This window comes from Erpetoichthys calabaricus, chromosome 13 (genome assembly GCF_900747795.2).
Source record: "Erpetoichthys calabaricus chromosome 13, fErpCal1.3, whole genome shotgun sequence".
NCBI lineage: Eukaryota > Metazoa > Chordata > Cladistia > Polypteriformes > Polypteridae > Erpetoichthys > Erpetoichthys calabaricus.
Window position 1 is genome coordinate 36,953,563 of NC_041406.2, and position 16,144 is coordinate 36,969,706.

The 16,144-nt window shown below is 38.7% G+C and overlaps 1 protein-coding gene across 1 annotated transcript in view; it reads right to left on the reverse strand.

The window, feature by feature from the left end:
• Window positions 1-16,144, reverse strand: part of gabbr2 (gamma-aminobutyric acid (GABA) B receptor, 2) — a 911,705-nt gene that overhangs the window by 294,107 nt on the left and 601,454 nt on the right. The window contains exon 6 of the mRNA XM_028818131.2: window positions 3,382-3,570. Coding sequence (XP_028673964.1) covers window positions 3,382-3,570 — 189 coding nt within the window. The remainder of the gene's footprint in view (window positions 1-3,381; window positions 3,571-16,144) is intronic.

Here is a 16,144-nt window from a genome sequence, read left to right on the forward strand (position 1 = left end):
AATAAAATATGGGTTTATCAGATTTTCAAATCATTGCATTCTGTTTTTATTTACATTTTACACAGTGCCCCGACATTTCCTCCGGGCGCTCCGGTTTCCTCCCACAGTCCAAAGACATGCAGGTTAGGTGGATTGGCGATTCTAAATTGGCCCTAGTGTGTGCTTGGTGTGTGGGTGTGTTTGTGTGTGTCCTGCGGTGGGTTGGCACCCTGCCCAGGATTGGTTCCCTGCCTTGTGCCCTGTGTTGGCTGGGATTGGCTCCAGCAGACCCCCGTGACCCTGTGTTCGGATTCAGCGGGTTGGAAAATGGATGGATGGACAGTGCCCCGACATTTTTTGGAATTGGGGTTGTACTAATTGGTCACACTTTTTGGGGGCAACTTCAATCAAGATGCTGGGTTACATAAAGCTCTCTCCCTACCAGTAAAGTAACATAACACAGCATGTTCAAAGAGCCAGTTTCCATTACCAAGATATGTTCTGGATATACTTTCCAGCCAATGGGAATTCCATCCAACCAAAACCACACATTAGCTCTTTATAGCTTATCAGGATTATCTAATATATAAATATCAATATAGACCTGGCTCTGGTATAAATACAACTGTCCCTTTTCTTGACAAGATTCTCTTGGTTTTTGTATGATTCATAATGAGAAATAATTTGGATTCCTATTAGGCTGGGATGACTTTGGACAAAAATGCTAACAAAGGTATTGGGTTCCTGACAATACAGCTTGAAGGACCCCTGTGGGAAGCAGGTTCAGAATTATTATTATTTTATCCTGTATTTGTTTACTTATAAAAGCCTGTTTTTGAAGTCTCTGTGGTAGTGTACTTTAAACCACAAACGTGACCATTCATCCTCCTGGACTTTGACTTACTGGGTGACTCTGATTTACCTTAACCTACTTGCTTTTTAAATGTTAAACATGTACTGCACATTATTTTAAAACAATTATGCAGTGGATCTGTACTTACAAAGTGTCTTGGGATAATGTTACATAAAATTAAGATTATCTTTGGTTTCAAAGGAACTCGCTATTTTATCAAGTAAATGAGAACATAGTCAGTTACTCCTTTGTTTACAGTGACAAGTTGATCTGACCTAGTTATTATAGAAAATCCAAAGATGTGTAGCTTGCAAAAACAGAAGTGAAGTACATAACCAATTAATTAGTTTTGAATAGTATCAGATAAAGCTTAATCCCGAAGGTTTACTGAAAGTGTTGGGTGATTGTAAATGTGATTTTAATTTTCAGCAGTTACAAGAGAAAAGATTGGATGCAGCATACTTGGTAGATCTATCATAAAAATATAGAATGACTAAACACTAAGAAGAAATATCCAACACTTCTTAATTCTAAGAGAACAATTTAAATTATGCAATATTTTAAAAAATTACTCTGAGGTATCCTAATGTGCAACATATGCATGATTTCTAGGCCAATAACTGTTAGTTTCTAAAAATCTGTCCCATCAGCTGACATAATCAGATCAAATCATTATTTTAATGAAGAAGAACAAAAGGGCTTAGTGTAAAATTATTCTGAATATTGAACAATAAATGAAAAATCCATGACAGGGTAAGCTTTTGTTGTACACTTGTTTTACACTTTAATTATTTATACTGTATCCAGGGCCGTCTTAACACATGGGCACGCTGGGCAGTTGCCCGGGGGCCCCATGCTAATCTATGACTAGCTGTGACTAGCTGAGTAGTTGTGTAGGTTGGGGCCCCAGTGCACTGCTTTGCCCAGGGGCCAGTAATGCTGTTAAGATGGCCCTGACTGTATCTTTGTAACAGTAACTGTAAGTTGCTGCTGGTATTTATAAGCTAAAAAATTCACTTCATACAATTAACAGCAAAACTCAGTTTTTTAAGGAACATAAATTGCACTTCATTTCTAGCAAAATTTGTGTCATTTGCACAAGAAGACAGGTGTTTAGTTCCTATCTGGTGTGGCCACCTGGGGGCGCACCAGCTCCCCAAACCCAACACAAGCAGACACAGGCACAAGTCTCTGCAGCACACGCTTTATTTTGCAGGGGAAACACTTCCAAAGTAGTGTTTCCAAGGAAAGCACAGTTTAGCAAGCACAATAATTAATGTCCAGAGGACTTTCTTTCTTCTTCTTCTCCTCTTTTAACACCTCTACTCCTCCTCCAGCAAGCTTCGTCACCTTCCTCCCAATTCTTGCGCCCCGAATGAAGGCAGGCATGCTGCTCCTGGGAGTACTCTAGGATAGCTCGTTAGCGAGGACCGGAGGAAGCCCAACAAAGTAGGGGTCTGCAGCTCCCCCTGGCAGCCCCCACGGAACCTAACAGGGCTGTGCCAAATGCCAACTCCCATGGAGCCCTGTGGGAATCCAAGGCACTGCTGCAACCCAGTTAGGCTGCCATCTAGTGCTCTGTGTGAGACAGTGCTTTGTGCACATCTGCTTCCCCGGTACTTCATTTAAGAAGGTATCCTGGCCAGGTAAGGGCCCTGGCCCTCCATCACACTGGAAACATTTCCATGCATATATTCCCACATGCATCTCTCTCTCATTTAGTATTAAATAAAGATCTATAGTTGGAAGTGTGCACATCCTCAGCTAGGATACTGGGTAGCCATTTTTTCATCAGTGACACTCCGTGTAGTGATTTTTACAGTTGACAAAACACAGTAATGGGTACCATGGTGTGGTTTAGTGTGTCTTTGTGTGGAGAATAGGCAGCATGTCACATTTTTAAAGAGGTGTAAACAGAATTGATTTTACTGGTGTGCTACAGATTATTTGCTTTATGTAGCTAAAGAAAATAACATGGAAGTGTGAATAAGGCTTTAGTATTCCTTGTTTTCCACCCTTAAAATCCTTTAAAACCTCCTAAAACTGTCTTTTGTGAGTTCCTTGAGTTGCCTTCAAAACAGAGAACTGACACTACATTTCAGTATCATTCCTCTGTTTTGCTCATTACAAGCTACCACTTTTGTTTGTTCCCAAGCATGAACATTTTGTGTGTAGCAAAGATGCCTTCATCTTATGTCACTACCACATTAACACTTAAAATATGGTATCCAAGTTTTGCGATAAAAAGGTCAATAAAACAAACTTGATAAACTGATTTCTTTAAAAAACACTATTCTTTTGTTTCAAATTTGAATAAAGTTTTTTCAGGTTTTGTTGATTTGTATTTTGACTTCCCCCTGGTAGTTTGACCTCATCCTATCCTCTGATACTCTCAGATATTCCTTCTTTCATCACCTGCTGTTATTTGTTTCCTCCTTTGGCTTTGATCATTTTGCTTTTTCTCTACAAATCGTTTCAATTCTCTACAATTTTCGTTTCAATCACCAACTCTGTATTTAAACCGTGTCATTTATAGAAATGCTACATACCCTTCCTGATATTCCTCTGATTTGTTTTGTACTTAGAGGCTCAAAGTCCACACTGATGTACCCCTCCATGGCTGCAAGCAGTTTCTTTGTGGTGCAGTTGGTGGAATTGGCCTGCTCCCACCAGTTTCCTTGGTACCAGCCTGGAATTATCCATTGGTATTTGCTGCCATACATGTTCAGGTTATAAGCCTGTAGTGAGAGACAAAGAATACATGATTTTGATAGCAGATCATCAAATTTGATTAATGTCTACAACAATATCATAATTTTGTGTGTTATCTGACAATAAATGTACTGCAGTTCACAATTTAAATAAGCCTCAGACAGTTAACATAAAAGTTTTTTTATCCTTAGGAATATGAGTGGATAAGTGACTTTTGTTAGTTATGAACTGTAAATATTTAATCAAAGCTAGATATACTGTTCCTGCTTTGTTCCTGAAGCTCTACTGCCCCTTGATTAGAAATAGGATTAAATAGATTTAAAAATGTTAATAGTAGTAAAATGAGGTTGTTTAGGCTTTACAAAAATGAAAAACTGACTCGTATTTATATTTGTAAATAATTTGTTATAAAATTCTATTGAAAATCAATTTATAGTTCCTGCCTTGATCCTAATGCTGTTTGGACAGGTTCCAATTTGAGCGACCCAGAACTGAATACACCATTTCAGTAATGAATGGATAACATGGACGGACAGACATAAAGTATCTTAATTAAAAGATATACTGCATCAGCCTATAATCATGCAATAGAATGTAATCAAAGATGGGCAACCAATCTCCAAGGTGCAGAAATAAGCAATTGAAGGCAATAGACAATGTCTTGCATTAACTGGATTTCATTTGAGCATAAAATGGAAAAGATGAATTACACCAGATGCTCTGGGTGATTGTTATGCCGATTCAGCAAGTAATAACTCCATTCTGTGAAACATGACACAGTGATTGTACCAGCCCCAGCTGTTTCATGCTTTTATGTGGAGAATTCTAAACAAGACAAGACTTACAATAACAAAGGCTGAATTAAACGGGCAAATTAATTACAACTAATTGTTTCCTAATACAATATTAAATAAGCCAAACAGCACAATATATCTGCAAAATATATCAGATTTAACTCAAGGATTGATAGTTTATAGAGAGTTAAGAACACAAAAATAAGGGAATGTGTTGCAGAAAATACTCAGTTAATAAAAACGTCTCTTGAGCCTTCCATTATAAATTAACTTTAACATGGAATTCTGTTATTTTCACAGGGGACTCGTGTACAAACAGTACGTATGCACAAAAATGTTGTGTATGCCCTTTTCCTCACACACTTTGAGATGTATAAAAACTAAACTTGGCATAAAGCTACGCACATTTTCACAGCAGCCCCCCTACCTTGTGTACGCATGTTTCTGCTCAGTTTTGCAAACTGACAGCACCCAGCGTCAAAGCAGTGATACTATTTCTGTGTCATTTACCTTTCTTTTTCATATTCACATAAAATGATGAAGGATTTATCAAATACACTGAAATTAATTGCACATCGTTTACAAATTTAAAGCACTTAATTGTAATCATTCTGTAACAATATAATGGTGCATAGAATGGTCAAACTATTCCAACTACCATAGGTGGTTTACTGCGGTGGTTTGGCACCCTGCCCAGGATTGGTTCCTGCCTTGTGCCCTGTGTTGGCTGGGATTGGCTCCAGCAGACCCCCGTGACCCTGTGTTTGGCTTCAGCGGGTTGGAATATGGATGGATGGATAGGTGGTTTAGTGTTGTTAGAGGACATCGCAAATGTAAGAATTAGAAAAGAGAGCATATTTACAGATGATAATGATGAATGGCTTCAAAGTCAATTTCGATTTCCAAGAGTTATCCTCCTGGAGCTGAGTTATGAACTGGGTCCGGCTTTACAAAGGCAAACTGTGAGGAATTGTGTTCTACCTGACCCTTTGCAAGTTCTCTCCACTCTCAGGTTTTTAACCACAGGAGCTTTTCAACATGAACTTGTTGACCAATTGGGTATTTCACAAACATCACCAAGTCCAGCCATGTCAGCTGTGTAGGATGATATTATCCACTTGTTATCCAGATATATAAGATTTCCTTACACTGTGGTTGAACTGTGAAACATCAAAGCGCAATTCGCAGCAAAGTCCAGTTTTCCAAATGTAATCGGAGCAGTCAGCTGCACTCACAATGCTATTGCAACGGCACTGGACAAGTTGCATCAGCCATGGATGAATCACCAAAAGAATGAGCTGGTATTACATCATACATAGCTGGAGAACCTATAAAAACGGCAGTTCCCTACAGTCGCAGGTGCTTTTTCCAACTAGTGCAGCAAAAAGCAAGCAGTTTTTTAAAGATACCGAGTCACATTAAATAGCCATTGTGATATTTGCCTGGACACCACCAGTCGGAGACCACATCTTTATCAAATGTACTTTTATTTTTGTCTGTGCCACACAACAACATGATTCAGTCCCGCACAACAACACAGTGTCTTCAGCCCCAGTCACCTTTCTCCTGGGTCTTCTCTCTCCTCGTCCCTGGGCCACCTGTCTCCTCTCTCCAGGAATTCCATCCTGCTCCTGACTCCAGCTCACTGACCGGAGGGAGGTGGCCCCCTTTATCCTCACCCGGATGAGCTCCAGGTGTTCTACCTGACGTCACGTCCTGGTGTGGCGGAAGCATCAGGAGAGCACCTGGAAGCACTCCAGGTGACCCTGGAAGGATCGTCCTCCATGGGTGTGGTGGAAGTGAATAAGTCCCAGGCTCCATGAGGCTCAGTGCACCCCCTGGCGGTGACCAGAGGCCCCAACGGTCTTGAGCCTCCCTGTTCCCCTTCCATGGGCCTCTTCCCCGACCCCGGCCTTCCAGGTGTCCCGGCCGGGTCTGACCCCCAGCCGCATACCACACCATGTAAAGAGAAGAGAATCAGTCTGTTGTGTCACTCAGCACCGATGCTACACTTCAGAGAATGAATTTGCTTATGTAATATTGTTTGAAACAGAATAAACAGACGGTGGGCTGCGACTCACCTTCTCATGTCGATTCTGATATTTGACCACTTCTTTTTTATTTCCGGAACTTGGACTTTCGAGTATCTCTGCCATGCTGTATCACTCCATAACTTCCTTTTCTTGCTTATACCACTGCTTAAGCCAACAAATAGCACATTTTTTCTTGCATCCAGTTCACACTCAATGAAATTCTTTTTTCCACGTAATTTTGTCATTGTCTTTTAACAAAACATAGAGTGAAAGCTGATATTTATATTGATTTGCATATTAAAATATGCAAAATTCTGGGAGGAGTTGGGATGGGGCTGTAGGCAGGTGCACTTGCATTAAATTTCATGCTTATTGGGATTTATATAGAGGAAGTGTGTGGAACTTGGCATACGCAGTTTTATGCATCTGGATTTTTTGTGCATATGCACATTTCTGTTTTTGTCCGTAAGCCATGTTATAGTATGGATTCTACATCAGGTGTTATACATGAGGAGCCACTTTGCGCTTTGTTTAATGAAACATGGCAGACTGAAGAAACAAAACAAAAAAACTTATTTTGTTCATTTACATGTAATGACTACAAAGCATTTCAATCAGACCAATCGGCATACAGCTAAATGGTATAGTCCAAAAATAGACCTTTGCATTAAGCATTATGTAAAGTCCCAAAATAGTTAATAGTGAATACCCGGTTAAAAGAAATAAGACTTCATATATGTAAACTATTATCAGAGAACAAAATATAAAGTTAAATGTTATACTGTATATAATCTCACTTTCTCACTGGTACAAATGAAGTCAGGATTTCTTATTTCAACAGGCAGGAAGTTTCAATTACTTTTTTATTTTCTTTTACAGAATGACAAAGAAAGCAAATTAAAAAATAGAGCATATGTCAAGAAAAATGCAGAATTGTGTTTATTGGGGGATGCATCAAATCGTTACATACATAATCTACCTCACTCATTCACAGTTTGAAAATTGTATTTGAATAACTATACATTATATTGTATAAAATACACATCATAGCCTAAGAGAGCTATAGCAGAGAATTCTGAAAAGGAACTATACAAAATTAAGACTGATTCATTCATCTGAAATATTTAAATGAGCTTTCAAAAAATGCTGTGATGTTGGTGAAAGTTGAAATATTTCAGTGTGCAAGACAGCGTTAAGAAATCCAAAGATATACCCCTTCACTTTCTGCACATTTTTTTGTGTTGTAGATTTATTTTTAATGGGATAAATGTGCAATTTTTGCCCATCAATCTACACTCAATAATCTATCATGACAAAGATAAAGCATGTTTTCAGAAAGGTATTCGAGTATTCTGACCCTTTGCTGTGGCACACCAATTTGTGGTTAGGTGCATCCTGTTTACTTTAATTCACCTTGAGGTACATGTACCTATTGATTTGGGTCCATCTGTTTATTGAACATTGTTTAGAAAGACACATACCTGTGTATATAAGGTCCACAATTCACATTACAAGTCAGGACAAAAACCAAGGCATGAAATCCAATGAACGCTTTGTAGACCTCTGTGATCAAAATGTGATAGGCACATGGGCATAGATCAGGACAGAGGTATAAAACCATATCTAAAGCTTTAAGTGTTCCCAGGAGCACAATGGCACTTCAACAATTGTGAAATGGAGGAAGTTCAGACCCATGAGGATTCATACTAGGCTGTCTGGCCAAATTAAGAATTGCCTTGGTCAGATAGGTGACCAAGAACCCACAGATCTTTAGATATCCTCTCCTGAAGTGGGAGAACACGCCAGAAGGAATGAAGGAGTAGCACTCCATCAATCAGGTATTTATGGTAGAGTGGCAAGACAGGAGGCACTCTTGAGTTAAAGGTATATGACAGTTTAAAGGACACTGAGAACACTGAGGAACAAGATTCTCGGGTCTGTTGAGGCAACAGTTGAACTCTTTGGGAAGAACTCCAGCACAGCTCTTCACCTGCCTGTTACCATCCCTACAGTGAAGCATGGTGGTGGCAGCATCATGGTATGGAGGTACTTGTCAATGGCAGGAACAGCGAAAATTGTCAAAATTGAGGGAAGGATGACTATAGCTAAATATAGATAGGTCCTTGAAAGAAAACCTACTTAGACTGGGGGAATGATTAGCATTACAATGGCAATGACTTGATTCATACATCCAAGACAATGCTGGTATGTTGGTGTGGTTTTGGTTCAACTTTCTGAGTGTTCTTGAGTGGTCCACCAAAAATCACAGTCATAAATCCTATCGATCATCTGTGGAGAGATCTGAAGATGGGAATTTACAGATGCTTTCCATTCACTCTAATACAGCCTGAGAGGATCTGCCGAATGAATGGGATAAACTTCCCAAAGCCAGGTTTGAAAAGCTTGTACAGACTTACGAAGAAGACTCAAAGCTGTAATTGTTGCCAAAAGGGCTTCTACAAAGTACTGAATTAAAGGTTTGCATAGTTATATGAATGAGAGGTTTCAGCTTTTGATCCATCCATCTATCCATTATCCAACCCAATATATCCTAACTGCAGGGTCACGGGGGTCTGCTGGAGCCAATCCCAGCCAACACAGGGCAGGACGCAAACCCCAGGCAGGGCGCCAGCCCACCGCAAGGCACACACACACACCCACACACCAAGCACACACTAAGGACAATTTAGGATCACCAATGCACCTAACCTGCATGTCTTTAGACTGTCAGAGGAAACCGGAGCACCTGCCGCTTTCAGTTTTTGATATTTAGCAAATTTGCAAACCTACTGCTGGCTATATCAAGTGACAAAGAGTAACAGCACATTGATAACCTGGACTATTCTTACTATTATTATTACTAATTAGAACTTCATTTATAAAGGAAGCAAATCAAGGTGTTATATTTAAGTTTGTGATTTGTGCTTCCTTGTTATTTATTATTTATTTATATATAGTATTTATTGTTCAAATAAATGTTGCTATAAGAAATGCTAATGTAGTGGATTCAGGGAGGGATAAGTTTGTGAGTTTCAGGGGGCCTGTTCTTGTCTAAAGTGTTCTAATATTCTAATATGATATGAAGGGAGGGGCATCAGTTGCACTTGAGAAATAAGAGACATACAATAAAATTACATGGCAACAACTGGGTAGGTTCAGTTTCATGATTTAATGTTAGGCAAAAATAGAATAAGAAAAACTACATGTGCAAAGGACAAACAGGTTATTTGGGGGTTTACTGTATGTTTTCAAATTACCATGCTGAGCTTTAAAGGTATTTTAGGGCTTGTTGCAGCATAAAGACAATCAGCGTCTTACATTTAGCTCAACTGGCTATATATGTATAGCATTTTACTAAGTTCCATATTCAAACTGACACAGTTTCCAGCATAATGGATGGTGGGCACAAATAATAAAGTGTACATCTTCTGGTCCTTTCCTCTGCCACCAAACCTGATTTTCTTCTGAAGTATAGCTGATTATTGTCTTCTGTCTGCCACACATATTTGCACTTCCTGACTCATTTTAGACTAACAAATATTTTGAAAGTTTTTCAAACCCTCCTCTTTAAAGTAATATTCATTCATCCATTAACCTTACCATTTTGTAAATCTTTTTAATCCAATTCAGATACCACAGCCTGTCTAGGCAATATAGCAGGAAGCACATCTGAACTTGGCACCAGTCCATTGCAGACCTCAATTTACTTAATTGACTTTACTCTCTCTTCTCTATTCACTCCTGCATAGGACAACCAGGATGCTAATGTAGTCAGCCATTCTGTCTGTTTATCAATACACCCTCCATATTTTTCAGAATTGACACTATGTATCATACCCTGTATGTGAGTACACAAATCTTTGGTAGGTGATTTGTTATATTGGATGGTGTTCACATGTGCAGCAAATTTATATTCAATGTTAACACATTACACTGAACAACAAAACGTGAATTTGGGGGAAAATTACCTTTATTGAACTTAGTGTGTTTAATCACTTAATGATACTGATATACTGCATTCATTCAATTAAACTAAAATGTTTTGCTGAATTTCATTTATACTCAGCATCTGATGGTTCAGTCATGCAGCATTGGATTCCAATTGTCCTGATACCACTTTTCTATTGCTGCAACATCCAAGTGAAACCTTTCACCATGTTCATCAGTAACTGCACCAAGATTAGTGGAAGAAAACCAAGTGTGAATATAGAAAACAAATCTTTAGTGACATGTTACATTTCATGGAATTGTATGCTTGAAGCATGCAGGATGTAGTGTGTTGCTCTGTAGTTGCCAAGAAAATTCTTAACAACATCCTTGAATGACTTCCACGTGATTTCATCCAGCCCAGCTAGCATATCTTCAAACTCCTTCTCATTGATGACGTTTATGATTTGTGGACCAACAAATCTGGGCATCAGTTATTCTTGGAAACATCAGTTTCAAATATTGAAATCCTTCACCTTTCTTGATCATCAGTTTTACTAATTTTTCATCAGTCCAAGTTTTATTTGAAGACGAGGCAAAAACATCTTTGTTAGGCCGACAATTGGCTTTTGTGTCACATTTTCCTGCCCTGAGGCCTCATGTATAAACGGTGCGTATGCCGTAAAGCCACGCACATTTTCACACTAGCTCTATCCCTGGCGTACGTAAGTTTTCTGCTCGGTTTTGCAAACTGGCAGCACCCAGCGTCAAAGCAGTGCTACTGTTCCTGTCTGGTTTCCCTTTCTTTTTTAGATTCACATCCCTGACGTGGCTTTATCAAATACACTGAAATTAACCGCATATCGTTTATTAGTTTAAGGCATCTGATTGTAATCAAACTGTAACCATATAATGGTGCACAGAATGGCCAAACTATTCCAAATAGTATAGCTGCTTTAGCATTGTCACTGTCAGTGCACCACTTAGAGTATTTAACCCACTGTATCTGAGTGTGGAATCACAGCTATACAGCAGCTGATCAGATTATCGGGATACAGCATCAATTAGACGCTGCCTCAGCCATGCACGCAATCTATTTGAATTGTTCCCATATAGCAAACGCTTCAGCGTCTTCCCTGTAGGGACCTTGCGGTTCAGAAGCAGTTTCATCCCAAGAGCTCTAAACGCACTCAATCAGTCCATCAAGTGTTCCAGGTAGAACTGTCTATACTTATAATTACAATTGCCTCACTGTAAACTTGCACTACAGTTATAATATTGCACAACCTAAGCCATTTTATAAAGCGCATATTTACATATGATGGCGACTGGCTTCTAAGTCGATTTAGATTTCCAAGTGCTATCTTCTTGGACCGTCTTCCTGTAGGGACCTTGCGGTTCAGAAGCAGTTTCATCCCAAGAGCTCTAAACGCACTCAATCAATCCATCAAGTGTTCCAGGTAGAATTGTCTATACTTCTAAGTACAATTGCCTCACTGTAAACTTGCACTACAGTTATAATATTGCACAACCTGAGCCATTATATAAAGCGCATATTTAAATATGATGGTGACTGGCTTCTAAGTCGATTTAGATTTCCAAGTGCTATCTTCTTGGAGCTCTTGATATCATTTTTAAGATAAAATGCAGTAAAGCATGTTTATTACGTTATACAGGTAAGTTTTAAACTTCATTAAAATAATGTATATTGTTAATAATTAAACATGTGAGGACACTGTGGACAGCAGCAGCGACAAGCTGGCGCCCTGTTCAGGGATTGTTCCTGCCTCACGCTCTATGCTTGCTGGGACTGGCACAACCCTGGATGGATAGATGGATAGAATAATTAAACATGTACTATGAAGATGTTACAATGTTCCATAAAAGTTTTGAAGAATCGGCATTCTAAGCTTACAGATGGCTTTGTATTGATTACAGATATGATCATGTGGCGATTGGTTACTTGGAGAAAGAAAAGGAATTGGGGGTTAGTATGTATGAGAGAGACAGTACTGCTGCAATAAATTATTTTATCGAAGTTCGCGCATGGTGCAGCAAGCAATTTGCATGAAGCAGGAACAATCTCTGGACAGGGCGCCAGCTCGTCACTATCACTGCACCATTGTGAAAATGATATAGAGCATACATTTTAGTATTTAAATTGTTCAGAGAGCTGTAATATCATGAATGTAATGTATTCTGTGTCCTGTCGCCGGAAGAGAAAGCCCGTTTGAGAAGCACATAGCGATTCACACACAAAGACTACATAGAAGAACATATACAATATGAAAAGCATTTAACGTGCTACTTTAGTTACGATGGGATTTGAGAAACTAGTAAATTAAACGATTTTAAGATGAAGTTTATGACGTTCTACTTTAATGACAAAATAAACTACGTGATTAAAGTGGAAATTTCAAGATTAAAGTTGACATTTAGACATTTTTTTTCAACTGTGTCCCTATTTTGTTTTTCTTTTCTCTGTACTCTAATATGCTTCCATATGACACTCAGACGGTGGGCTACGACTCGCCTCTTCACAGCGACTTTGATATCTGACAACTTCTTATTTATTTTGGGCACTTTGTGACTTTCTGAACTTGAACTTTCGAGTTTCTCCGCCACAATGTCACTCAGTCAGCTTCCTTTTGTTGATTATATCACTGCCTAAACCAACAAATAGTAATTTTTCCCTTGCTCTATCTGGTATTTGCTGAAATTCTTCTTTTTCCCCCGTGCTTTTGCCATTGTCTTTTCACAGAACGGCAAACTTAAGGGCTATTTATATTGATTTGCATATTCAAAGAGGCGTAATTCTGGGAGGAGTTGGGGAGTGGCAGCAGACGTGTGCATGTGCGTTACTTTTCATGCTGACAGGGATTTATTTAGCAGAAGAACGTAGAAGTTGGCATGCGCATGGATTCATGCATCTGGATTTTTTTGTGCATACGCACATATTCGCTTTGTCCATACGCCATGTTTTAGTGTGAATTCTATGCACGGCATTATGCATGAGGCCCCTGAAAATGGAGTGGTCAGCTGTTTTTATTGTAATAACAATCTTTAGCATGGCTGTCCCGTTTGTTATAGTCGAGCAGCATTCCTAGTAACAGAGCCACTACTTTGGATCATCACAGATGTTCTCATTATAACTGTTGTACTGTATATGTACACTTAAAAATGGAAATTACTAAAATAGGTGATTGCCATAAAACTAGGAAAATTTAAAGGTGATTTTTCAGATAATCTGGCCAAAATCCATAAGACTGCATATTTTGAATATAAGTGCCTTCATCTTATGAGTATTGGACCATCATTACTTATGCTAATCTGTTAAAAACATAAACCTGCAATTCTATAAGGAATTGGCAGCTTCTCAGCATTTTTTCTTTGAGGACCCAATCATGATATTTCTTGAAGGTAATAGTGGATGATCTTTTTGATAGAACTAAATCAGTGTTTCCTCCTTCACGTGTGTTCACCAGTGTTTCACATCTGTGCTTCCAAAATCAGTTAAAAATGCCTGGATTTTTTTACTTCTCAAAAAACAATCAGGAGCTGATGAGCTACTTGGATTGTTCAGAACTTTGTGATTAGCAACTTTATAACCTTCAACAAGTTTCCTGTGATTTTACACTGACTTTAAAAAATCTAAATTCTTTGAATCTCACAAGACAGGCTAAAATTTGATAGTGTATGCCTCTTCTTAGTGTTAAAAATGTCAGACCCCTTACTTTGCCGTTTAAGCCTTAGGGTTATTTAATTTTATGTATCTCTCTTATGTATTCTGATCGTTGCTGAAATGTGTATTCCCAACCTATTTGGCATTTTATGTTTTGCTTTTTAGCTTCAGTGTCCACCTTGCACTTCAGACAGTAATTTGTTGGTAGTTTTGCTACCAGAATGAAGCATTTTCTGGAGTTGTGTCAAAAACTTATAATAAAAACCGAGGTGAAAAATGCATTCTAAGGGCAATATATCAAGGTGTTCAAAAACGCTGTCAGCACTGACTGAGAGTGATTCCTATAAATAGGTCTCAGGTGTCATTCTGATATTAAAGAGTTGTAAATGACCGTGTGCAGTGACATTTTACCAAGACCTCTCAAAGCTGATGAGTAAGCCCAATGAAGACTGAACCCTTACTGTGCATCCTTTTTTGGTACTTCAGAATGGAGTCATTTTTACAAACATTTTAATTGAATGAGCAATAAATAAATTACAATAATGTTACTATTTTATTAATAACAATAATGTAAAATAACATTTATAATTTGATGCAATAACCTTCATTTCTGTTGATAAATTTGATATTTCTTGGAAATAATAGTTTTATTAAAAAATGTCAATAGTGCTTCAACTTTTGTATTTGCAACTGAAGGTATATTTGAAAAATTATTAAATTCTGTTGATAGCAAATTAAGAGAGCTTTGTTTTCATGAAACAATAAATCAACACAATGTTGCTGCATACTTATAAATTGGGCTCACATATGACTTAGTTTGAAGCCAGTGCTTTATAAAATAAAACATATATACTGTTCCACCTTAATTTAATGTGACAGTTTTACTGAAGTCACCCCAGTTTGACTGTAGACATACTTTTAACCTTTAAAAGCCATGCTGAAAATGAATGCAATACCACATTTATAAAGTAAACTTAATTACACATTATTAAATTACACAGCTTGTTTATTAAATACTGTATAATGTGAACATGAGGGAGCACTTGTGAGTTGATTTAAAATCCAGACAAAACACGGGTGACCAAGGTACCAAACCATACAAGGGGGTTCATTAAGAAAAGAAGGAATAGATTTTAAACGTGATCCTAGGCAGCTGATGGATGCTTTTTGGAGTAGCTATTGGGAGCCACTCTTTTTAATCATTTTCTCTGAAAACATTTTCACAAATACTTTATGCTACTATCGAATCTCCTTGGTTACAAGCAGTGTCCTCTAACTTGAAGAAATTCATGATGGATCAACTCACTGCAATATCAAAGTCTTCTTGGGAAGAGCTTATTGTGATTCACTGCGATACAGCTGAGGTCAAAGATGAGCAAAAAAAGATCACCAAGGAGTTCAACGCTATGCAGGATTTAGTAAGTTGCCATGAAAGTAAAATATTACACTACAACTCTAAGTCACTAATCCCTCATCCAAATTAATTGATTTAGGGGACAGGAATAGAAGAAATAATTTAAGTCATTTCAGAATCAAGGAGAATTCACAGAAAGGATTTCCCATTTGATTTTTCTAGGTCTTAAAGATTTTCCTCTGGTAATTCAGTAGTTCCACAGGATACACATTCATAATGGGAATTCGACTCACCCACAGCCGTTGATAATGTGCCTTCTGAAATACACAGACCTCAAAACAGTTCAGTAAAAAAAATCTCAGAATCACAAAGAAAAAAGGTTGACAACACTTGATCTAAACAAATCCCATGCGTTTGATCACATACAAGTCAATAGACTGCTATAGTTAAACATCCATCCATCCATTTTCCAACCCGCTGAATCCGAACACAGGGTCACGGGGGTCTGGTGGAGCCAATCCCAGCCAACACAGGGCACAAGGCAGGAACCAATCCCAGGCAGGGTGCCAACCCACCGCAGGACACACACAAACACACCCACACACCAAGCACACACTAGGGCCAATTTAGAATCGCCAATCCACCTAACTTGCATGTCTTCGGACTGTGGGAGGAAACTGGAGCGCCCGGAGGAAACCCACGCAGACACGGGGAGAACATGCAAACTCCACGCAGGGAGGACCTGGGAAGCAAACTCAGGTCCCTAGGTCTCCCAACTGCGAGGAAGCAGCGCTACCCACTGCGCCACCG